General features: G+C 46.7%; 1 protein-coding gene across 2 annotated transcripts in view; it reads right to left on the bottom strand.

The window, feature by feature from the left end:
* Bap60 (Brahma-associated protein 60) overlaps positions 1-24,387 on the bottom strand; it is a 327,819-nt gene that overhangs the window by 244,168 nt on the left and 59,264 nt on the right. For both annotated transcript variants that reach the window (XM_075682910.1, XM_075682911.1), the window contains one exon: positions 10,455-10,642. In XM_075682910.1, coding sequence (XP_075539025.1) covers positions 10,455-10,642 — 188 coding nt within the window. The remainder of the gene's footprint in view (positions 1-10,454; positions 10,643-24,387) is intronic.

Genomic DNA, 24,387 nt, shown 5'->3' on the forward strand with positions numbered 1-24,387 from the left:
AGAGACTTTTTGTACTCATATTCAAATCTGGATAGTCATTCCGATGACTCGTCTGTAGTGACAGCGTCTTCTTATAGTTATAAGCATCAGCTAAGTAGTTCGTCTGACTGTATCACTTCCGAGTCTGAACAGCCGGCAGTCGTCTCTGATTCCGTGGGGGAATCGGTAGAAGTTAACCCTAGTGATGAAGGATCCAGCAGGTAGTACTTTGTGTACAAGTGATAGAGACTTTTTGTACTCATATTCAAATCTGGATAGTCATTCCGATGACTCGTCTGTAGTGACAGCGTCTTCTCATAGTTATAGGCATCAGCTAAGTAGTTCGTCTGACTGTATCACTTCCGAGTCTGCACAGCCGGCAGTCGTCTCTGATTCCGTGGGGGAATCGGTAGCCTCCCAGGACTTGTTGAGACTTCGAGAGGAGCTTCCTGGGCAACCTTCTCCAGCTTTCAGCGACAACCACATTCAATTGTCCAACCAGGGGAAGGGAAATAGTAGTGGGACGACTGGGTCTTCGAAGTCGACCGATACGCGTCGCAACCCCCAAAGTTCTTCTGAGGTACGCACGCGTCCTCATCGTGACAGAAAACGGCCTCCGTGGCTCGATGATTATGTTTCTTGAATGTAGAGCGTTTTGCCGTCTTCGAAATGCCACGGCTAGGGGCCTCGCTGTGACATTTAGGAGACAGTTCACATGTTTCGTTCACACAAGTATAAAATGTGTTTCTTGTTGCGGTGCAGTGAGTCTTGTGCCGTGTTCCTTGTCAGATTTTGTTTTGACTGACTGCCTGTGTTTTGGTGCCCAAGACTGGTGCGCGTGTATGTGAACTTGGGCGGGAACGAACTGAATTTGTCCTTGGACTTAAGCGCGCATCTTGTGTGCGCGTTTCACTATATGCTTACTTTGTTTCCAGGGGGGGATGATGTAGTATAGTGTCACCCCCTGCCAGATCTCTGTGTTATCATACATTTATGTTTTGTAGTAGTTTAGCTAGATGGCGCACCCCCCTTCTGTCATGTGACGAGCTGGGACCAATCAGGAGGTGTCATCTGGCGTGTGAGTCCTATTTAGAATAAACGGCCGCAAGCCGACTGAGTCTTTGTTCCGGTTTTCATCAGGAGCAGTTAGCTTCGAGTCTCCTTCACTGCATCGGCGCTCGCCGCGTGTTCGCTGGGCGCGGCCGCCCACTTGCCTGCCGCTGCCGACACAACAATGGACTTCAATGTTGTTAAAGCAATAATTAGGTAATAAAATGGATAGAATAACAGTGATTTTTTGTTAAAACAAAAAAGAAGCATGTACTGCTTGCGAAACACTGGTAAACTCGTGGTGTCGAGGATACACATTCAGTTCCAAACGAATGCGAATGAGTTTGGCGAACTCATTCGTTTGTAAATGTCATTTTCGAAAATGTCCTTACGTTTTACCGTGTTACACCAAACAAATGGCATTATCAGCGAATGTCATTCGTTGTAAATGACATTAGATTTGCCGTGTGATAGGGGTATTAGGCTTCTTCTGGTGCATGCCATCATACACTGATGAAGGAAAGACTTATTCAATGCAAGCCCACTGATGATTTTTGATTTGCTTGCTGTACCGCTCAATTGATTGGGCACTATATTTAGAGGAGCTCTCCTTAGCTTATTCTGCATTTTATTCAAATAAATTTCTGGTCCCCTTGGAGTCTGAACTGACGACATTCTACTGTATATGGAAGTTTACTGTATTCACACACTCCCAGCTTTTCAGCGTCATCACTGCAACGTGTAGCACTGCATGTATTTCACTTCCTTTTATGTTTCACATTTATTGAACAATGAAACCGTAGTGAATGGTACATGCCCCAGTCATTTCACCAGTCTGTCCTGCGATGCAAAGTCTCGAAACGCTTAAAATTTGTATATGTAACACGGCCTTCTGTCAGCCTGAGTATGTAAAATAACTTCTTTTCAATTAGTTTTTGTAATAAAAGTGGTGCATCATCATCCCAAACCTAGATGAAAACCCGAGTTCTTCAATGGTTCTGAAACTGTTTTAAAGATTGGGCATGCATGGGTACCTTTCCGTGCGGGGTTTAACTGACTGTAGGTGCTAAGAATGTGGGTGCTAAGAGGGTGCTAAGAATCTCTGGATCCGGACAGGCCGCCAATGGAAACTGACCCTTGCAACGTTTAACACCCAAACCCTCTCGAGTGAGGCTAGCTTAGCAGGACTCTTCAAGGAACTATCAGACATTGCTTAGGATATTACCGGCCTTAGTGAGATTAGAAGAACAGGTGAAATACACATTGCTGAATAATGGCCACGTCCTCTGCTATAGAGGCCTCCTGGATAAGAAGCAATACGGGGTAGGATTCCTAATCCACAAGGACATTGCGGACAACATTGACAAATTCTACAGCATTAATGAGAGGGTAGCAGTAGTCGTAATCAAACTTAATAAGAGGTATAGATTAAAGGAAGTACAAGCCTACGTTTCAACATCCAGTCACGACGATGAGGAAGTAGATCAGCTTTATGAAGATGTTGAATTAGCGATCTCAGTATACTGTAGTAATGGGTGACTTCAATGCAAAAGTGGGGAAAAAGCAGGCAATTGGCAACTACGGGGTGGATTCTAAAAACACTAGAGGAGAGATGCTGGTAGAATTTGCAGAAAGCTAAGAATAATGAACACCTTTTTCAGTAAACGTAGCAACAGGAAATGGACCTAGAAAAGCCTTAATGGTGAAACGAGAAATGAAATTGATTTCGTACTTTCTGCCGATCCCAGCATAGTGCAGGATGCAAAAGTGATAGGGTGCAATGCAGTGATCATAGGTTAGTGAGGGCCAGAATCCACCTCAATTTGAACAGAGAAAGAGTAAAATTGGTCAAGAAAAAACAGGTCAACTTAGAGGCAGTAAGGTAAAAGCAGACAAATTTAGGCTGTTAGTTGCAAAAAAATATGCAGCCTTAGAACAGCGAGATGACTATGATGACATAGAGGTAAGGAATGAAACCGTAACGAGGCTGGCTTCAGAGCCAGCAATTGAAGTGGGAGGCCAGGCACCAAGGCAACCAGTAGGCAAGCTCTCCTAAGTAACAAAGGACCTAATAAAGAAACGACAAAAAAATGAAAGTGTCCACCTCAAGAGATAAGGTAGAATTCGCGGAACTGTCAAAACTGATCAACAAGGCGAAAGTAAGTGATATTCGAAACTATAATGTGAGAAAGACTGAAGAAGCCATAAAAAATGGACGCAGTTTGAAAGTGAGAAAGAAACTATGCATAGGACAAACCAAGATGTATGCACTAAAAGATAAGCAAGGTATTATCATCAGCAATCTCGAAGATATAGTAAAAGCAGCAGAAGCATTCTATACTGAACTGTACGGTACCCAGAGGATTCAGGATACCTCAGTTACAAACAGTAATGAACAGGATACAGAAACTCCTCCTATAACTAGCCATGAGGTCAGAAGGGCCCTGCAAGACATGAAATGAGGAAGAGCGGCAGGAGAAGATGGAACAACAGTCGAATTAATCAAAGATGAAGGAGACATAATGCTTGGAAAACTGGCGGCTCTATATACGAAATGTCTATCGACTTAAAGGGTCCCAGAGAACTGGAAGAATGTCAACATTAAATTAATCCACAAAAAGGGAGACATTAAAGAATTGAAAAATTACAGGCCCATTCCTTACTTCCAGTATTATATAAAATATTTGCCAAAATAATCTCCAACAGAATAAGGGCAGCACTGGACTTTAGTCAACTAAGGGAACAGGCCGGAATCAGGAAGGGATACTCTACAATGGATTACATCCATAACAATCCGGTAATCAAGAAATCTGCAGCGTACAATGAGCCTCTCTATATGACTTTCATAGATTACGAAAAGGCATTTGATTCAGTAGAGATACCAGCAGTCATAGAGGCATTACATAATCAAGGAGTACAAAACGCTTACGTAAATATCTTGGAAAGTATCTACAGAGGTTCTACAGCTACCTTAATTCTACATAAGAAAAGCAGGAAGATACCTATAAAGAAAGAGGTCAGACAGGGAGACACAATCTCTCCAATGCTAATCACTGTGTACTTAGATGAAGTATTCAAGCTATTAAACTGGGAAGGCTTAGGAGTAAAGATTGACGGCGAATATCTCAGCAACCTTCGGTTTGCCGATGGCATTGTTCTATTCAGCAACAATGCAGATGAGTTACAACAAATGATTGACGACTTTAACAGAGAGAGTGTAAGAGTGGGGTTAAAGATCAATATGCAGAAGACAAGGACACTAATCATAAATAGCCGGGCAAAGGAACAAGTGTTCAAGATCACCTGTCAGCCTCTAGAGTCTGTGAAGGAATACGTTTACCTAGGTCAATTAATCACAGGGAACCTTGATCATGAGAAGGAAATTCACAGAATAAAAGTGAGTTGGATCACACACGGCAAACATTGCCAGCTCCTGACTGGAAGCTTACCATTATCACTGAAAAGGAAGGTGTACAATCAGTGCATTTTATTAGTGCTGACATATGGGACAGAGACTTGGAGACTGACAAAGAAGCTTGAGAACAAGTTAAGGACCGCGCAAAGTGCAATGGAACAAAGATTGCTAGGCATAACATTAAGAGACAGAAAGACAGCAGTTTGGATCAGAGAGCAAACGGGTATAGAGGATATCCTAATTGACATCAAGAGGAAAAAATGGAGCTGGGCAGGTGATGTAATACACCGGTTACATAAACATTGGACCGTTAGGGTTACAGAATGGGTACTGTTAGGAACAACCTGCAGAGGCGCCGACACGCACAAAGTTTTCCAAGCCAACTGCAGCAGCGGGGTTGGCATTTCCTAGAAACCGATCGTCAGTCTCCAGCCAAACGGCGCCACTAGGTCTACTGTGGAGACTTGCTTTGAAAGGACGACAAGGCGTCATTCTTCAGCCTCTTGGAGTCATGATGTCTGCTGCGGTGACTGACTGTGTGAGGAGGACAATACGCCGAGTCAGTAACTCTTCGTCGCCGGAATGCCGGGACAAGGTCGGCGAACCAGACTTTGTTAGTGAACTCGCCACCCCTGACCTGGTCTGTCGGGAGCGGGGGAGTTCCCAAGGGAATGTATTTGGCGGCATCGTCCCACGCGCCTTTCAAGACACAAGACAATGAAGAACCACGGCGGCCACTTTGCGTGGGTCAGCTCGGGGATTAAGAGGCGCCTTCTTAGGGCAAGACCCAGTTCTGCAAGACCGTCTCGCCTCGGTGGGGGCAGTGAAACCTGTGCAGGTGTGTGTGTGTAAGCCCTCCCCCCTTTCAAAGGCGGCTTGGCTACGATGACTCTAGTCGTACGTTTTTCCCTTACCTAGGGATCTAGGGAGGACAGAGTGTACTTAAAAGAGCTGTTGCGCAACTCCTCAGTGTGCTTTCTCTCGCAGTCATGCTAGACTGATGAACTGCAACGTCCTTATGTAGATACTGTAAATAAACCCATATTCTTCGTTCTCAATGAGAACAAGGCTCTCATTTCAACAACGTCCTCAGCGTGGATGAGTTGGACAATGGCATGGGCCAGCTACCAGCTAATTCATGCCCGACTGACAGTACCACCTGACAAACCTGACAGTACCAAAAGAAGGAAAACGCAATCGAGGACGACAAAAGACTAGTTGGAGCGATGAAATTAGGAAATTCGCGGATGCTAGTTGGAACCAGTTGGTGCAGGACAGGGGTAATTGGAGTTTGCAGTGAGAGGCCTTCGTCCTGCAGTGGACATAAGACAGGCTGATGATGATGGTGAAGCAAGATGAAATGCATTGTCACTCATTGCCTGCTAGTCGTCCTTTATCACAAATTTTTTTTACAGCTCACTAGGCCGCCCGCCTTACGTCACGCCATCGTCTTCACGCATGTCACAGCGCACCAGCCATCAACTCCAAGTTTCTCGTCCTCAAACACGAACTGTCACTTTTCAATCATCATTTTTTCCTCGAGCTGCCAAGGACTGGAACGACCTACCCATTAATGTCGCCGCCATCACATGTCATTCACAATTTCTAGAATCTGTTGAAACTTGTATTTCAATGTAACACCTGCCTTTTCTTGTGTTCACATGTTAACCACCCCTTCTGTAATACCCCGAATGGTGTCTTTAAGGTAATAAAATGAAATGAAATGAAATCAGTGCTTGAAATAGTTAACCTAACTGAAAGAAAAAAGTTGCTAATTGAAAATACTGCTCCTTTCTTCGCTTACACTGTGTGCCAAGATCCTATTTTGTTGTGCTGAAAACATGGCATTTTCAAGATTCAAGATTCAATTATTTTTCTAAGAGAAAAAGGCCAGGGACAGAAAGCTGCCTTGGAGCAGCTTTTTGCAGATATTATAGTGTTTTGCCATTTATAGATGATGCAATAATGAGCAGACTTCCACGCTGGTTGCCAACCAATGTGTCCATCTTTGAAACATGTGACCTGTGCGAAAACTTGCTGTCACCATCTTGTAGTGACACTAGGCTGTTGCTAATTCCGCAAACATGGTTTCAGTTTTGCATAACATGTAGGCCTTTTGCAGACGCATTTTAACGCGAAAGCATTAAGGAGTCCGTGTTGCAGAAAAGCCGGTGTCGTCGAGCGTCGGTGTTGGCGTCAGCGGCGTTGGCCGTGAGCGATAAATCCCAGAAGGCACTTCATAAGTAAAAAAACATCTTGCAAGATGGGCTGATGAGAATCGAACCAGGGTCTACGGGGTGTGAGACGGAGACGCTACCACTCAGCCACAAGTTCATTCCTTCAAAACGGGACAAAATCGCCTCAAGTGAATGCGGTGTTGCCTTAGAAACGTGCCGTAGAAAGTTATACTGCGGTGTATATCGGTAATTATGACCATGTAACTTACAGAAGTCGCAGTTTCACGAGTAGCGAAGTACGTTTCCGCTACATTTCTTCTGCGCTCTGCGCACAAGCAGAGTCATCTTGCGGTAAACACAGAAGGCCCCCTCCTCGCAATGTACGGTGCTGCCCCGACACGTGACGCGCCACTCGCCCCATGATCGCATCCGCCTTCATGGCGCGTCGGGGCCCGGCTATCTGTGCCGATCGCGACGTTTGGCTGGTGTAACACGTTTGAGTAGGCGGTGCGAACGGGGTGTGATAACGCTATCGCGTTCCACGCTTGAAGGCGAAGCTTAAGCGTCCTCCAATTTTTCTTGAATGGGTGCACGTTAGAATTGGGTCAATATGGGTATTTGAATAGCAAAATTATAGTTGGCCATGAGCTTGCGCTCAATGGTAAAAGCATGCCCTACTTACTAGGCTTGTGCAAGTATTCGAGCACTTCAAATATTCTAACGAATATTACAGTATTCGAATTTGCTTCGACCCGAATTTAAGATTTTCAATATTTCGAAGTATTCGGGGTGAAAAAATATCAAAACTGCCGTTCAAGTACTATCAGGAGTTTTGGTTTCGTTAGGCAAGCCACAGTGCCATTGACATCAGGCCTACATCTTGACTACATGTGGAACCAAGACAAGCCACATTCAGAGCGTTGTCGTAGCCATCACGCGCGCACGTTTGTCAAGGTAGTCAAGGCTCCCGTTTCATTGTTTGTTTGGCTCCCGTGTGGCACGCATGCAATGAGCAGGTGTTGATCACACTGCGCGCTTGAAATTCAGTGTGCATCAGTTGCTTCAATTAGTCAAGTGACATAGCCAAAGCATCCATGGGTGCCAACCCGATATGGTACTTTTTTGTGAAAGTCCCGACGCCAGGACAGGAAGCTCAGTGTCTCAAATGCCATGCTATTCTGAAGATGCCAACAGGGACTACGACGACTCTGGCAACGCATTTAAAGAGGCACCCACATGTATTCGTGGCATACAAAAAAGAATGTTGTGCGCGGAAAAGCATGAAGTCTAAGGAAGAAAAACAGTAAAAAAACACAAAGGACAAGAGGAGAGGTTCACACCACGACTGGTCGTTATGGTGTGAACATTAATGTTGGTCCAGTTGTTGTGGTGTGAACCTCTCCTCTTGTCCTTTGTATTTTTTGACTGGCTTTTTCCTTCAACTATGTACCAACTGGCCCGGATTTCAACCCTTCCGTGAAGACTACTGCTGTCGCTAAGTATGACGTGCAACAGCCTTCAGTAGCTGGCCGTTTCAATCGGAAGCTGATACATACAGCGCCAAAGGCACAGGTAATGACAAAGGCTATTGCTGGATTCATAGTGCACGGGATGCATTCTTACAGTGTTGTTGAGGAGCCGGCCTTTGTGGCCATTATGAACGCTGTTATTCCCGAGTATGTTGTGCCGTCATGAACAATGTTTTCCATACCAATAATTCTGGAGCTCTACACTTCGAAGAAGCAAAACTTGATAAGCAGCCTTCCGGCAGTGATTGACAGTGGAGAAGAGGCAATTTCAATAATGACAGACAGTTGGACATCGCGTGCTAATGAAAGCTACTTGTTGGTAACATGCCACGTCATGGACAGCTCATTTCAACTGCATGTGCACGCACTGGCATGTACAGAAATGGCAGACGCTCACACAGCCAGAAACTTGGTGCTCTTTCTGAAAAGCGTGATGGAGGAGTGGGCACTTCCCGATCCAGGTACTGTGCCAGTATACATTGTTACACTGTACAATTTCACTGCTGCAGTTACTCAGTCGCCTTGGATAGGCATAAAATGTTTCGAGAGCACACTGCAGTTGTGCGTGAGTGATGTCAAGCAGGATGTACCTGGATTTTCCCAACTGTGCACGAAGGCCAGGGCTATCGTTGGCCGCTATAAGAGAAGCTCAAAGGCTCGGCCGCGCCTTATGGATGTACAAAGGGAAATGCAGCTGAATGCTCTGGAAATCGTACAAGATGTTCCGATGTGTTGGAATAGCAAGCATCATATGATGACTAGGTTGCTCAAGCTTCGCAAACCGATCACCGTGGAGCTTTTGGAGTGTGATGGGGTTGATAACCTCACTGCAGCTGAATGGAAGCTGACGACTGCTGCTGTGAAGGTCCACTCGATCCACTTGCTCAAGCCACAACAGAGCTATCTGGGGACAAATATCTCACGTTGTCCCAAGTTATTCCATTGCTGAAGTGCACTGGCATTGTACTTGCTCGACACGCAGCTCAATCAGCTGAGCCGTCGGCAACTGCTTCGAGTCTTGCACGCAGCATCAAGGCAAGGTTTCCGGTGTCAAGACATCTGAGGATACAGCCCTAGCGATGTTGCTGGACCCAAGATTTAAGGATGCCTGCTATACAGAAAGGGCAGTGAAGAAGTGGGCCTGCACTGTTCTCACCATAGCAGCAGAGAGAACACTGCAAGTTGTATGCTGTGAAACATCAAGTGAAAGTGGTACAGGTTTAGATAGCTCCCAAGATGCTTCTGTGTGGGGGGCCTTTCCAAGCTTTGCACCAGATGGCACTATGAAGTCTGGTCCTTCCATCAAAGATGATGTTGAGTGCTCCCCTCCTTCCTCGCTGTGAAGACCCGCTCGAATGGTGGAAGAGCAAAGGCAGCCACCTTCACTCGTCCCTTGTAAGGGTAGCCTGCAGGTACCTTTTAGTGCCAGCAACCCAAACAACAAGTAAAAGGTTATTTTCGACAGCGGGTGCCATTGTAACCAGCAGAAGGGAGCACCTACTTCCCCAGCATGTGGTGAAACTAGTTCTTCTGCATGAGAATTTGACTTTAATTTTATTAACTGTAGAAAGGAACACCTTTTACTTGCATCTAGAGCTGCGATTTTTTCAGATTTCTTTTTGTGCTGTAGCCTTGTAACTAGTAGAAGGGAGTGCCTTCACTGCATGTGGAGCTGCTAGTCTTTAAGTATGTTACCAAATGATTTTCTGTGATGTTTTATGCATGTGTTGAAGGTTCTTATCTGTGTGGAAGAGAGCACTTTCTTCTACAACTAGTCTATATACAGAAAATTTTTTTACTGGTTAAGATATGTTATCACAGGATTCTCTGTGATGCCTTTTACGTTGTAACCTCAGAAATAAGGAATTTTTGCATAGAACAACTTTAAACTGTTCAGTTTTGTTCTTTGGGCACCTGACAACTATTCTAATTCACTTCAAAAGTATTTGACCCCAAGGACTATTCGCTTTGAATTGAAATATTATTTGCACAAGCCTAGTATTTACACATAAGGTTACCACAAAATGATTCAAGTTCTGCCCCATTGACTCTCCCTCTCACTTTTAACACACACTCTGGGCATAGCGAATACTCGCCAGGGCTGGCACATGCCTAAGCAGAGGACAGCTTGCCTATTTCGTGGCAACACTTAAAAGCTTGTGTGCGCGATTTAATGTTCGTATATTTCTCAACAGTAATGGCCAACCAGCTAGCCCGCCAATGCCTCCAGAGCAACTTTAAAGCAGTCTGTCCAGGCTTGTTCTCAATGCTCACAAAGCATGCAATGTCACAGGAAGACCGCACCCTTTGGATGTCGCTGACCGGGCTGGAGCGTCGCTGCCAGCAGCGGGTGGGCGCTTGCGAGGTGGGCCTTCAAGTGGGGCGGGTCCTCCAGAGGGGAGCCGGGGGGGCGTGTACGGTGAGCCTGGGGGTGGAGGCATGCCGCGCGAGTGCATCGGGGGCGGTGCAGGTCCCGGGGCACCGTAGCCACCCTGCAACCACAGGTGGAATTTCTTACAAATGCCTAGAAAAAAGTGGCCCAGCAATGTTGTTGCAAGCATGCTGCAATGCCTCACAGGAGATGCTGTTAGCATTAGGAATTTAAATCATGGATCTGGACCCTCAAAGAGGTGCGACTTAATGCCAAATGCAATTCTCTCACATTTACCGCTAAATTGTCACAAAATCTTTCGGCATAATATTATGTAGGAACTTGTTACTAAAACATAGGCACAGTCGAGAGCGGAAGTCTAGAGACTATGGCACTGGCAAAAGAACATATTTTTCTAGCACAGCCGTGCAACATCATATTGTCTTAATGCACCATGCTGGTCAAATAGGTGCACCTAGGTAGTACAGCTCGTTTTTAGCCTTTATGCCTGGGATGACAAAAAAAATAGCGGCAGCTCTGGTCCACATACATTTGCACTCGACTGTAACTGTGCTACGATGTACTGTCAAGATATCGAATGCATGCTTCTAAATGTGGAAAGAGGAAAGATGCGACGACCTGGGCCTACTCTAAGTCATTTACAATCTTATATTTCAATTTTCTTTTTTTTTCTCTTATTTGTATATTATAATGGAGTCGGAAAGTTTGGCACCAGCACGTGGACAGCAGTAGAATTGCCTTTCGCCCTAAAATGGCTTCCAAAATGTTTTAGAGAGAGCGACTGATTAAGTGACAAAGTCTCGATGGCGGAAAGTACAGACACAAGCTTTCATCAGATTAGACATCGGGGATGCACCAAATCATTTGTGAAATGCTGCTTCGACCCGAAGAAATGGGTCTGTTGAAACCAGGTTTTGTGGGGGCCTAGCCTGCATGGCAGCTGATCATCGGTGCAGGCATTGATGACTGCCCGGAGGCTCCAGATACGGTGGTGCCATCTTTGGTGAGGTACGACTACCATCCCACTTCTCATTCCACTCACTACTATTGACCACTGCCAGCTGGCCATGATGTAGGGAACGTCAGCTATCCCCTCCATACTTTGAAAAGGCATTGTGCGTTCCTTCCCACTGTGTGTTACAGCTGTGGTACCTCTGGTCCCATCTGTTCTGCAAATGCAGCCAGTCCTCTCGCTATGAGCAATCGGCTGCGCCTACCACGTGCAATGATGGGCACCTGGGTGGTGGTGAATGGCTAACCCACATGCCATCAAGAAGCAGGTTCTGGCAAGGTGGCTTCAAACATCCGCCACCGGCTTCTCGTGTGCACGATGATATTGGCAGTGCGCCAAGTAGCTGCCAAGGACAGAATACACCGCTTGCAGAAACCACTGCACTGGATACACCCCATGTGCACACTTGCCAACCTGAAGATTAGGAAATTCGTAAACTATTGCGGCAGGAGGGCGGGCGGGCTGCGCGGCAGCATTTTAAGGGGTTTACCTTTTGCGACAAGCTTACTCACGTTTTCACGACCACAAGTGAAATCTGTGTCTTGGACAGCAAAAAGAGTGAAAACTCCACTGGGGCACAATTTATTTTTGCCAATGCTTTTACTGTTGCCGACTTTGCCTGCTTCATAAACTTCTCCATGTAGGTTTGCTCAAAGCAAGTACCACTCTGGTGCCCCTTGATGATCAGCAGACTTTCGAGTCTCACACACAGATGAGCGAAACTCCATTCGGGTTTTGTTCACAGTGCTGAATATTCTCTCACATTCAACATTGCTATGGGGAATGGAAAGAATACCCAGTATAACCACTGAAATTCTGTGGAACCTGAGCGATCCATCGACACTTCGAACGCTTCCTAACTGCGACCACTGCACGTTGCACCTTGGCTTATCCAATATAATAATAATATTTATAATAATAATAATTTATTTCTGCCTCATGAAATACAGACAGGGGAGCTGAAGAAAAAGCTGTCCTACACAGCTTGACTCGGCCGCTGGAACCTGATATACTCGAGAGTTTGCAACTTACTTTAAGTGCATCGATTACTTCTTTTAATTCGCCACTCTGCTGGGGTAGGAAGCAGGGAACATCACAATAAAATGAAGTATGCTGTTGAATGAAGCAGTTTCCAGAGCTTGTACTTGAGCAACTTCAGCCACCTTGAGATTGACATCTTCTAGCGGGAATTTGTTGCAAATGTAATTGCATGCTGCCATAAGTACACACGTACAGCAGAGAAGACCTGCTCTCTCTCAATGCAGCGCAGAGTCGCACACTTTCCCACAGAGTAGGTTGTGCTGCCAATGACTGTCTTCATCACCTTTCTGGTTCTCTGCAGCTACACAGTAAACTTCCAGCAAGGAATGACATGCTTTGACAACACATGGGCGTACAAATCTAGTCAGGAAATCCTAAAAAAGGCGGTTCAAGAGGCCCCTCAGTCCATGAATCTGAGGAGCCTGTGCCCGAAGAAGGTAGTTTGCCTTCTCAAAAAGCAGTATAACATTTTGGAGAAAAAGACAGCATGCCCTGTTTAGCTCCCATGACAAAAAATAAGACAGGCTCTCCTCAAGGGTCAAGTGACTGGCTTCCCCAGAATCCTTGGTATGAAGTTTCAGTTTTTTTGCTTGAGGTCCAGAATGAGCTCCTTTCCTCTTTAGCGAGAGTTCATCGCCGTCAGTGCTTTTTCTCCAGAGGCCTGCAGCAGTCTCGTGAAGATGTGTAGCAGACTTTGCAGTCAGTGCAGGGTCCTTGGGGGCTTGTGAGGAAGCCTTCGGAATTTGGTATGACTCTAAAAACAAGCTCTGCTTGTTGCACTGCTTTGTTTCAGATAAAAAGAAGCTGAGTAGTGGTTTCCACTGGTCGAGCAGCCTTTTCAAACACTTTCCCAACAACAGCCAACGTGTGGGCGAATGCTTTAACATATTTTTGACCTCGGCTTCATGCATTACTTGGAATTATTTGTCTATCTTTCCGTTTCGGGATTTTCTCAAGGTAAATAAAAATGTCAGCCAAAGCCTCATCAACCTTTACAGGAAGACATGAAGCTCCTTTTTGGGCGGCCAAGTTGATGAGATGGCACGGGCAACCAACCCCTACCAAACCTGGTTGAGCCTCTCTCAATGCAGTAGAAACATTGGCATTGTCCGCAACACATAGTCAACAGGTTTCCAACAGGCAAATTCCGAGACTCCATCTCATCCAGAACCAGATTTGCAATCTTGTGACCCCTCACTTCCCCTTGGATTGTCCCGAGGCAAAGAAGGCAGCTTTCGACTCTACACGTTTCTTTAACGAAGTATGTCGCAACAACAGGGCAAAGCTGTGTATCCCTATTGTTACTGCCATCCCCAACGATCGAAAATACTTGCTGTTTTAGGGCATACAGCAAAGGAGTCTCCACATTGGCGGCCACTTCCCGAACAACTGACGTCGTCTTTGTTCGTCCACAGGCGTAGCGTTTCGCTTCTTCACACTTGGGGAACATCTTCCGGAAAAGCATTCTGGCATGTTCGCTGACACTCAGCGGGATGTTGTCTTCAACTAAAAACGCCATGAAGAGGCATTCTGCACGAATCACACTGAGGTCGTTGTCGCTGCCTACAAAACTTGCTAGGCTAGGCTTGCTGTCCAAGGCTCGCACTTATCCCTCATGCTTTTTCGAAGCGATGTGGACCTTGCTGTCAGAATTGCCGCCATGCGAGATGTTCACATCACAGGCACACGTGATGCAAAATCCAAACTTCTCCCCTTTCTTCGATGGCAGGAAGCATGGAAACTCTGCCGTGCACGATTTCAAAAACACTTGGAAGTACTGTCGGAACTTTGAGCCCGCCATTGCACTGCGAAGCCACTACAGGCAGGAGTTGCACTGTGTCCGATGCGGCAGCTAGTCACACGAAAGGCGAGGCCAACACTGCAGTGACTGAAGCCGACTGAAATCCAAACCTGCGCGTCTGCACGAACAAAGTCAACAGCATGGCAACAGGTTCACGGAAGCGCTAGAGGTGCTATCGGCACTATCAAGCTTTGTATATGGATTCGTAACCCCCCTAGAAGACTACTGAAGTCAGTACAACCTTGCATCTGCTGATGATTATACCATGCATACGTATTGCCCTTTCGTGGCGGCGCAAGGTACCAGGGTGTAGTTTCACAAGATTTTTCACTTTTTTTTTTCGCAAATAAAATGTTTCCGTAAAATTTCAAACAAGATTCATAAAATCGTAGAACTGCTCAAAATTCAAACATTTTATGGAACATTCCGAAGAGTTGGCAGGTATCTGTGTGTACTCACAATCATGGAGATACAGTAAAACCTCATTAAACCAAACCCGCTGAAGAAATGGGTTTTTGCACAAGGCTCACCCTACAAGTGACGGTCAGGAAAGGGCACAACACCCCTCCACTATGCAACGCACAAAGGCGCTATGGCAGGGTTCGCCGACTCTCCGACATGGCGCAGAGAAGGCTCCAAAGTCAGATCGCCAACAAACACAGGTTTATTCTCCCAAGACCCAGCACAGTGTGACAGTCACGGCAATTATGGGCAAACGCTCACAGCAAGACCAATTGAGTACGCACGCCGGCTGTGCTAGTGTTGAGTGCGAAGCGGTCCACCAAGCGCGAGAACCAGAAGTTATGGGAGCAGAGGTTCCCTGTAACCAACAAATTGCAAGCCTGTGAGCATTGTCGCAGCGATAAAGCGCGCAGAGGAAGAGGGCTCAGGTGGAGAGGGCACCGGGGGATTCGAGAGGCCAATCAGGGTGCGTCCCAGTGACACCTGCCTGTGTGGCAATTCGACCCCGGGACGGAGAAGCACGGTTTGCACGGGAAATCATCTCCAGCACGCTAACCGTGTCTGCCATGTCGCCGTTATCGTGGCGCTTCCCAGAGATCAACCTCAGCACAGTGCACGAGCTGGGAGATGAGGTGCGGGAAGGCACTTCGATCCCAACGCCACTTAAATAGTAGTTTCGCTTTAAAAATAGTAAAGTCAGATCCCAGTCTCAGCGGCCTTTGAGGATAATGAGTTTTGTATGCACATAATCTGTACTAGCTTATTGCATACATATTGGTTAATACTGTCGCAGGTCATAAAGCACAGGGGCCTTATTGCAGCAAAATTATTTTTAGTCGCTTATCCTGTTTTTGCACCAAATATGTCCTGACAAAATCACAATATGGCTTCCAAAAACATGTCTACAGAACTCACCCTACTGGATCAAAAAGAATACATGCTACAACAGTCTGAACAAAAAAAAAATAAAGTAGTTGGAATTTTTGTGGATTTCACACAAGCATCTGACTACATTCACCACGGTATTTTATTTTATTTGAAAAATTAAACTATTATGGCATTGCGGGCTCCCACTCGTGGTACTTAAAAGCTATCTGGCCCAAGGATGTCAATTTGTTTCTATAAATGATTTCGTATCAGATAACAAGAAGATAATTTCAGGTGTACCACAGGGGGAGCATTCTTGGTCCTTTATTGTTCATGTTATACATTAATGATATAGTCTATATCTCCCCAGAGAAGTTTATTATCTATGCAGATGACATGAGTATATTTGTCACATCAGCATCAGATATTATTCTTTCTAGTAAAGCTAATGACGTCTTACAGAAGTTAAGACAAATGGACAAGCAACATTAAGTTAAAAATAAATGCAACTAAAACAAAAGCCGTAGTTTTTCATTCGAAAGGTCAAAAACTGACTTTCCAGAATAACCTTGTATTTAGAGGCTCAGATATAGAAACAGTGAAGTCAGTGAAAGTACTTGAGGTACATTTCTCCAGTTCTTTGCAATGTGATGACCACATCAATATTATTCAAACAAAATTAAATCGGATAACTAGAATATTAAGCCGTATCCGATACCTTTTATCTCCAACTCGGTGAAGTTATTGATATACAAATTGCTGTTTGGTTCTTATCTTAACTACTCCTATTTGGTTTGGGGAACAACTACAGAAATGAACTTAACGAAATTACTGAGAATACAGAAGAAAATACTGAGGCTGATTGGGCTAGCGAGGGCAGTAGCGGGGACCGGCGTCCGGCATACGATCTACGCCGACGACATTACCCTGTGGGTGGCTGGCGGCACCGACGCCAGCATCGAGCAACAGCTGTAAGCGGCAGTTACCGCAATCGAGCAGCACCTTGACAGCACAGGCCTAATGTGCTCACCCGCCAAATCCGAGCTGTTCGTGCTCACACCGCTTCGACCGGGACGGAAGCGCGCTCCCCTTTGGGAGTGTGACCACATCAAGATTATGAGTGCATCGGGGCAATGCATCCCAGAAGTTCCCAAGATCAGGGTCCTGGGCCTGCTGCTCAACAAGAGCGGCCGCAACGACGAGAGCATCAACAAGCTTAGCACCAAGGCAATAGATGCCATCCGGCTCATACACTGAGTCTCTACACGACGGGCGGGCACCAGTCACATCGCCTACATTGTGGCCTATCTCAACTGGCACGTCACTGACAGGACCAAGATCAACACGCTGATCAGACGGGCTTACAAGACGGCGCTGGGATTAATGGAGACCACGAGTACGGCTCGGCTCCTGCAGCTCGGTGTCCATAACACCCTAGAAGAAATAGTTGAGGCGCAGCTCACCGTGCAAATCGAGCGCCTCTCTACCACCAAGACGGGCCGCAGTATCCTGACGTCCCTGAGTTACAACCCCCAAGCTCCCAGCCGGCAACCGTGCGAGATCACAGATGAGGCGCGGGCCCACATTTACGTGGACCCCATCCCGAAGAACATGCACCCAGAATACAACCAAGAACGGCGGCAGGCGCGGGCCAAGGCCCTCACCGAACAACACGCCCAAGACCCGCACGCCCGGTACGTGGACGCAGAGGAATACAAGCGGGAAGGCTTCGCGGCAGTGGTCGTTGCGGCGGCTACCAGCACCAAGACAACGGCAGCGAGCATGCAGTGCACAAACGCCACAGATGCTGAGGAGGTTGCCATTGCTCTGGCGATCACCGAGGCCGAGTGTCGCACCGTGCTCAGCGACTCGAGGAACACCGTGCGCAACTTTGCCAAGGGGCGAATATGCGCGCCGGCGGCCGCCATCATCGGCAAGCTCCAACTTCAAGACCGCGACAGCGTCATCCATGTCAAGTGGTTCCCGGCGCATGCCGGCGAGTGTGCATCCTCACCGAACCACAATGAGATGGCCTATTCGGCGGCGCAAGCGCTTACCTTCCGCGCCCCCGAGAGTGACTGTTCCGTGTGGTAGTTCGAAACCAAGGACAGATTGACCAGTTATGCCGAAGTAATCAAGTGTTACCGCTTAGCTCTACGGACAATGCCGCCTCCCCACCCGGCACTCAGTCGGGAGGAGGCTGTAATCCTAAGGCAATTACAGACCGCGTCACTTCTTGCCCCCGCAATGCTGCACGTGCTTCACCCAGAGCTCTATCCAAGTGGGCTGTGCGGTGTTTGTGCTGCGGGTTCAGTGGACCAATGGCACATCATGTGGGACTGTGCCAGGTTCCCGATGGCAGCTACCTCAAGGACTTACCCGCCCGAACTTCAAGGTGCACTGCAGTCTGCAGACAAGGACACACGACTATGGGCCGTCCAGCAGGCACGGGGTGCGCTCGAAAAGCACAAACCTCATTACCCACTACAAACGGGTTCAACTGGGGTAGTGCAGAGTAGGGTATAAACACGGGCCGAGGCTTGGCCAGCGGCACAACACGTTAAACCGTCGTTCGCCGGCCCTTTATTAAAGTTATCCCTATCCTATCCTGAGGCTGATAGACAACGCTGTAGTTCTGGCACCTATTGACCCACTATTAAAAAATATAGGATAATCAAAGTGAATGACCTATATCAAACGCAAACGCTCAAACTTTTTGTTCATAAAGATGGCAAATCTTTGGTTAAAGGAAAAGGCAAAGGCAAAAGAAGAAATACAGAAATGTGGAACATTCCTTACTTGCGCACTAATTATGGCTTTTAGATGCTTCGATGTACTCTTCCGCGAATTCTAAATAATTACACTAGCAAAAGTATAGATGTCTCATTTAAGTGTCGCGGAATTAGCAGATCTTTTTGTTGTATAAACTATGTAGGAATTTATTTAAGAGCAGAGGATTGCAGTAGTTTTCTTCGTTGTATAAGCTATGTATAAACTATGTTTTCAGTTTTCCTTTATATTTTGATCTTTACGTAAAACAATGTGTCACTTAAAAAAAAGAAAAAGTGCTGTGATATTGTGATGTCCTTCAGCTGCTGCCATTGTTCACAAAGGGGGCAGAGGATCCCTCAAGCCGTCATTTGAACGGCTTTTCCCTCCGCCTCCTGTTACACTGTACTGTGACGAAGCAAATAAATCAATCAAGTCACAGTACCACGTTGTACTTGAAAAGTATGTGCAGGATGCAGGCCAGCACAAAAAGAGTGCCTTTTTCATCTCTTTATCATGCTTGTACTCTCGAGCGGCCCGGTGTCATCTTTGTCGCCGTCAGGGTGCAGTTGGCGCAAATAGTGACGCGGCATTACCCTCCCTCCAGAGTGAGCATCGTCCCGATGCTCATCAAATGGTAGTCGTTCGACTTAATAAACAGCTTGTCGGTGTCCACATCATTCAGACAGATACGGCTTCATGCGCACCATGTGCACTATCTCAGGCACCTGTTGATGGCATTTGGATCTGCGTCAACCATCACCCACCACCTCGTAATTCACGTCATTATATGGCGCAGAACCTAGTATGGTCCGAAGTATCAGCGTAGAAGTTTCTCAGAGAAGCCTCGGCGTCGTACCAGATACCAAACCCAGACTCTTTCCCTGGGTGTATAAGCGACGAATTGGTGGTGGAGATTATATAGTCGGGCGTCACGTTCTTGCTGTGTAATTATTCTGATGCGTTCGAGCTGTCGTGCTTCCTCAGCGTGCTCAGTGAATTCTACAGTACCTTCGTGTACATCTGGTTACTGCCACTAATCGATCCCTGGGATTCATAAGATGGTCACTATCATCATCACGCCCTGTGATCTGTCAACTAGCATATGAAACATTTATCCGTACTAAACTGGAATTCGCGTCGGCAATATGGAATCCCCATCAAGCGTGCTTTGTTGAGCTACTGGAAGCCGTCCAAAATCGTGCAGCCCAGTTTATTACATCCCAGTACGACTATTGGCTAAGTGTTAGAAACATCAAATCATCCCTCCACATCCAATCATTAACACATCGTCGAAAAATCTCGTGCTTATGCCTCTTTCAAAAGCTTTATTATAATTTCCCGCATTTACGTGAGACACTTCTTTTGCCACCCAACCGTACTTCACACCGTCTCTCAAACAACCTCAGTATTCAACGTCTTCACGGCTCTACTAAATCCTTCAACAGCTCTTTCTTGCCGGTAGCTATTGCAGAATGGGATAGTTTACCGGACCACGTAGTAATCGAACGTAACCCTACCAAGTTTTGAAACATACTAACAAACTTTCTGAGTATTGATGCTTAATGGATTTTACTTTTTACAAAATCACACTTTTTTGAGTGCATTTGTTATTACTTTTTGTGTTTGGCATTCATTTGATTACACTTTCTTTGCCCTTCTGAATGTTTATTATTATTGTTTCTTACTTCAGTCATGACTGTTTGTACGTTTCTTTTTCTTATGTATGCTCCCCCCTTATGTAATACTCTAACAGGGGCCCCTTCAAGGGTCAATAAATGATGATGATGATGATGATGATGATGATGATGATGATGATGATGAATCATTGCAGTCATGAGGCTGCATAGCATCAAGCCTCGTAGTGACTTCTCGACAATGGATCAAACCAAACGGCGTAATTTGGTAGTTTCCTGGGGCGCCATATTATATGCGAATGTGATGTACGGCAATATTTTGTCCCAATTTTTGTGCTCCACATCGACGTACATGCAAAGCATGTCTGCGATAGTCTTGTTGAGGCGTTCTGTGAGCCCATTCGTTTGTGGGTGATAGGCTGTCATCTTTCTATGTGCTGTGCCACTGAGCGTGAGCACAATGTGCAAAAGCTCAGCTGTGAATGCGGTTCCTTTGGCGGTGATGACGACCGCCAGAGCACCGTGTCTCAGGACAATGTTCGCGATAAAGAATCGTGCCGCTTCAGCTGCAGTGCTGCTCGGAATCGCTTTGGTTTCCGCGTATCGGGTGAGATAGTCGGTCGCGACTATGACCCATCGGTTGCCGCTGCCAGATACTGGAAAGGGGCCAAGAAGGTCTATTCCAATTTGAGTAAACGGCGTTTCCGGTACAGCAATGGGCTGCAGTAGACCAGCGGGTTTAGTCGGTAGTACTTTGCGTCGCTGGCACTCAAGGCAAGTTCGAATGTAATGTTTCACCTCTGCTGCGAGTCTTGGCCAGTAGTACCTTTCTTTGATTCGTGCCAATGTTTGCGTGTAACCAAGGTGGCCCGACGTGGCTTCGTCATGGCAGGCTTGCACGATTTTGTTGTGCAGATTTTCGGGAACTACTAGCAGATAGCTCTTCCCTGTTGAAGAGAAGTTCTTCCTGTAGAGAATTCCATTACGCAAACAGAATGAAGGTAGACTCCTTGAAAATAATTCCGACACATTCGTAGCTCGCCATTTCAAGAACTCTATGAGTGAGTTGAGCTCCCAGTCATCTTCCTGTTGCCGAGAGATGGCGGCCGCATCGACAACTCTTAAGAAACCTGCGTATTCATGATCGTCGGCACTTGGTGGTGCAATCGGTGATCTCGAGAGGCAGTCGGCATCTAAGTGCTGCCTTCCCGACTTGTAGACTATTCTTATGTCGTATTCTTGAAGCTGCAAGCTCCAGCGTGCCAAACGTCTAGAGGGATCTTTCATATTCGTCAACCAACAAAGGGAATGGTGGTTGCTTACGACTTGAAAAGCATGGCCGTATAAGTACGGGTGAAACTTCGCGACTGCCCTACGACAGCCAGGCATTCCTTCTCCGTGGTTGAGTAGTTGGATTCAGCATGTGACAGTGTTCTGCTCACACAGGCAACTACTCTTTTGGCACCGTCTTGCCACTGAACGAGAACAGCGCTAAGGCCCACGTTGCTTGCATCTGTGTGGATCGCTGATGATGCATCCTCAACAAAGTGAGCGAGCACAGGCACAGTTTGTAGACGTTGCTGTAAAACGTCTGAATGCCGCTTCTTGCTCCTCTCCCCATACAAACACGTCTTCTTTTGTGAGGTGGGTGAGTGGAGAGGCGAGGTGCGCAAAATCCGTGACAAATCGCCGGTAATAGGCGCAGAGACCCAGGAAGCGTCTGACTGACTTCTGATCCAATGGCCGTGGGAACTTTGCAACGACTGCAATTTTATCCGAGTCAGACCTAACATCGTCTTGACTGACGACATGACCTAGGAACTGAAATTCTTCAAACCCAAAGTGACATTTTTCTGGTTTCAGTGTACGCTGCGCGGACCACAATGCTTGAAGAACTGACAGCAGCCATTCTAAGTTTCCTTCAAAAGTGACAGAAAAAGCAATTACGTTGTCGAGGTACACCAGGCAAGTCTTCCACTTCAGACCGGATAGGACAGTGTCCATGCGCCTTTGATACGTGGCTGGGGCCGAGCATAAGCTGAAAGGCAGAGCCTTCAATTTGTAAAGCCCATCATGCATCACAAAAGCAGTCTTCTCTTGATTGCGCTCATCCACCTCTATTTGCTAGTATCCACTTTTAAGGGCCATAGTGCAGAAGGAACACATATGCCGTAGCCTCTCCAAAGAGTCATTGATCCCTGGCAACAGATAAACAACTTTCTTTGTAACGTGATTCAACTTACGATAATCAATGCAGAACCTCAACATACCATCTTTCTTTTTTACAAGCACTACAGGTGATGCCCAAGGGCTCGGTGATGGCTGGATTACATCATCCTGTAGCATTTTCTCGACATGTTGCTGTATTACGTCACATTCTTTCTGAGCCACACGATACAGGTTATGTTGAATGGGTCTTGCGGTCTCCTCCGTGATGATGCGGTGCTTTGTCAGCAGCGTTTGACCTACTCACGACATAGATGAGAAGCAGTCCTTAAACTCTTTGAGCAGTTTGATAAGATAGTGTCATTCTGTTGGCGTTAAGCCCAGACCAATGTCAACAACGAGTGTGCTTCTTCTTGTATGGCAAAACAGTCTTGAGCGCGGTCGATTACACCTAGGCATGCGACAGCGGTGCCTTTACTGATGTGCCAACGTTCGTTTGCAAAATTCGTCAAGAGCACCTCCGCATGACCGGCAACTAAGCTGACGATGCCACGGGCGATGGCAACACCTTCGTGGAATAGAAGGGCAGTTACAAGTTCCGATACTGCGTCTTCTTTATACTGTGCACCGCAACTGATGGAAACAAGTCCCCATGATAGCGGCGGTATGCACACGTCCTCTTCGATAACACGCAAGGCTCGGCGTTGGGGTTCTGTGCCATGGGTCGTGTTTTTTTCAAGAGAAAATGCTACCATGCCGTCACGTATGTTGACAATGGCACCGTATTCCCTTAAGGGGGGACACGAGTCTTGAGGCAAAAAAATTGCGAGAAAAATCAATTTTTTGAAATAACATTTTCAATACCTACAGCTACTGTTCCTTTAATTCACCAAGTTTCACATCTCGCAGAAGAGTACAGTCAACGACTGAATTTTCGGACGCCCAAATTTTCGGATATGCCTGATATTTCGGACGTCTTCGCGGCACTGCCACGAGCCCCATAGAATCAATGTATAAGGACATCTGAAGTTTCGGACGCTCGAACCCCCCGCCATCCAATTTTCCGGACTTTTTGACGCGACAGAAGGTCCTTTGGCTCCTCGCGCAGCGCCCTTACGAAGGAAATCGACTTGCAGCCGAAGCATATCACCGCTTTGAACCACAACTAGCCGAATCTAGCCATCACACACCGATTAGGTCTGGCCACGCTGGCTGTGTTCATCGCCACACTTCCACCTCCGGCGGAGTTTCCGGAGCAGCGCCATTTCGTTTGTTTGCGCAGCGTGGTGTGTGGTTGTGCTGCTGTGTCAAGTGTGCTCTGCGACGCTAGGCATGGGTGCTTCGACGCTCGTCAGCGAACCCCACTGTTCGCAACTTGAGGATTTCGCTCGCCTTCGATGGCCCCCACTCCGTCTTCGTCGTCCTCGCCGATGGCATCAAAGCACGGAAAGCAGTACTGTCGGTTTGTTGTTGACAGTCTATTGACGCTGACAACGAGCTCGACTTCTGCGCACAACTGACTGACGAGGAAATAGTCCGTCAGGTTGTGGGGGATTCAGAAGACTCCGATGTTGAAAATGAGGAGCCAATGCCTGAGCCACCTACAAGCACCGAGTTCACACGAGCACTGTTGACTCTTTCATCGGTGTACAGTGCTGACATGACCCTTGCTCAGATCGAGGCAAATATGATCGCATGCAACCGGAACGCCATCCAAACAACAATCAACAAGTTCTTCAAGACACTGCAGCAATAACACCGGCTGCCCGACGATGCACGTGTACATAATAAACCGGCAGTCGGCTGCATACAGAGTTTTTGAGTGCCTCTTTTTATAGCCACTTCAGTGATGCTTTGGCAGGGTTTCGGAAGCCTGGTACTTCGCCCTTTACCTCTAGATCTCAGGGGAAAAAAAGAAAAAAAAAAGGTGAGTTTTTTTTGCACGCATTCATTTTTTCGGACTGCCTGAATTTTCTGACGTTTTTACGTTCCCTAGAGGGTCCAAAAAATCGGTCGTTGACTGTATTTTGCCTGCAATATCAATTCATAACATCACTTTGAGCTGAATTCCACGCAAGAACAACCCTTTT

Source organism: Dermacentor variabilis, chromosome 2, assembly GCF_050947875.1.
Source record: "Dermacentor variabilis isolate Ectoservices chromosome 2, ASM5094787v1, whole genome shotgun sequence".
Taxonomy (NCBI): Eukaryota; Metazoa; Arthropoda; class Arachnida; order Ixodida; family Ixodidae; genus Dermacentor; species Dermacentor variabilis.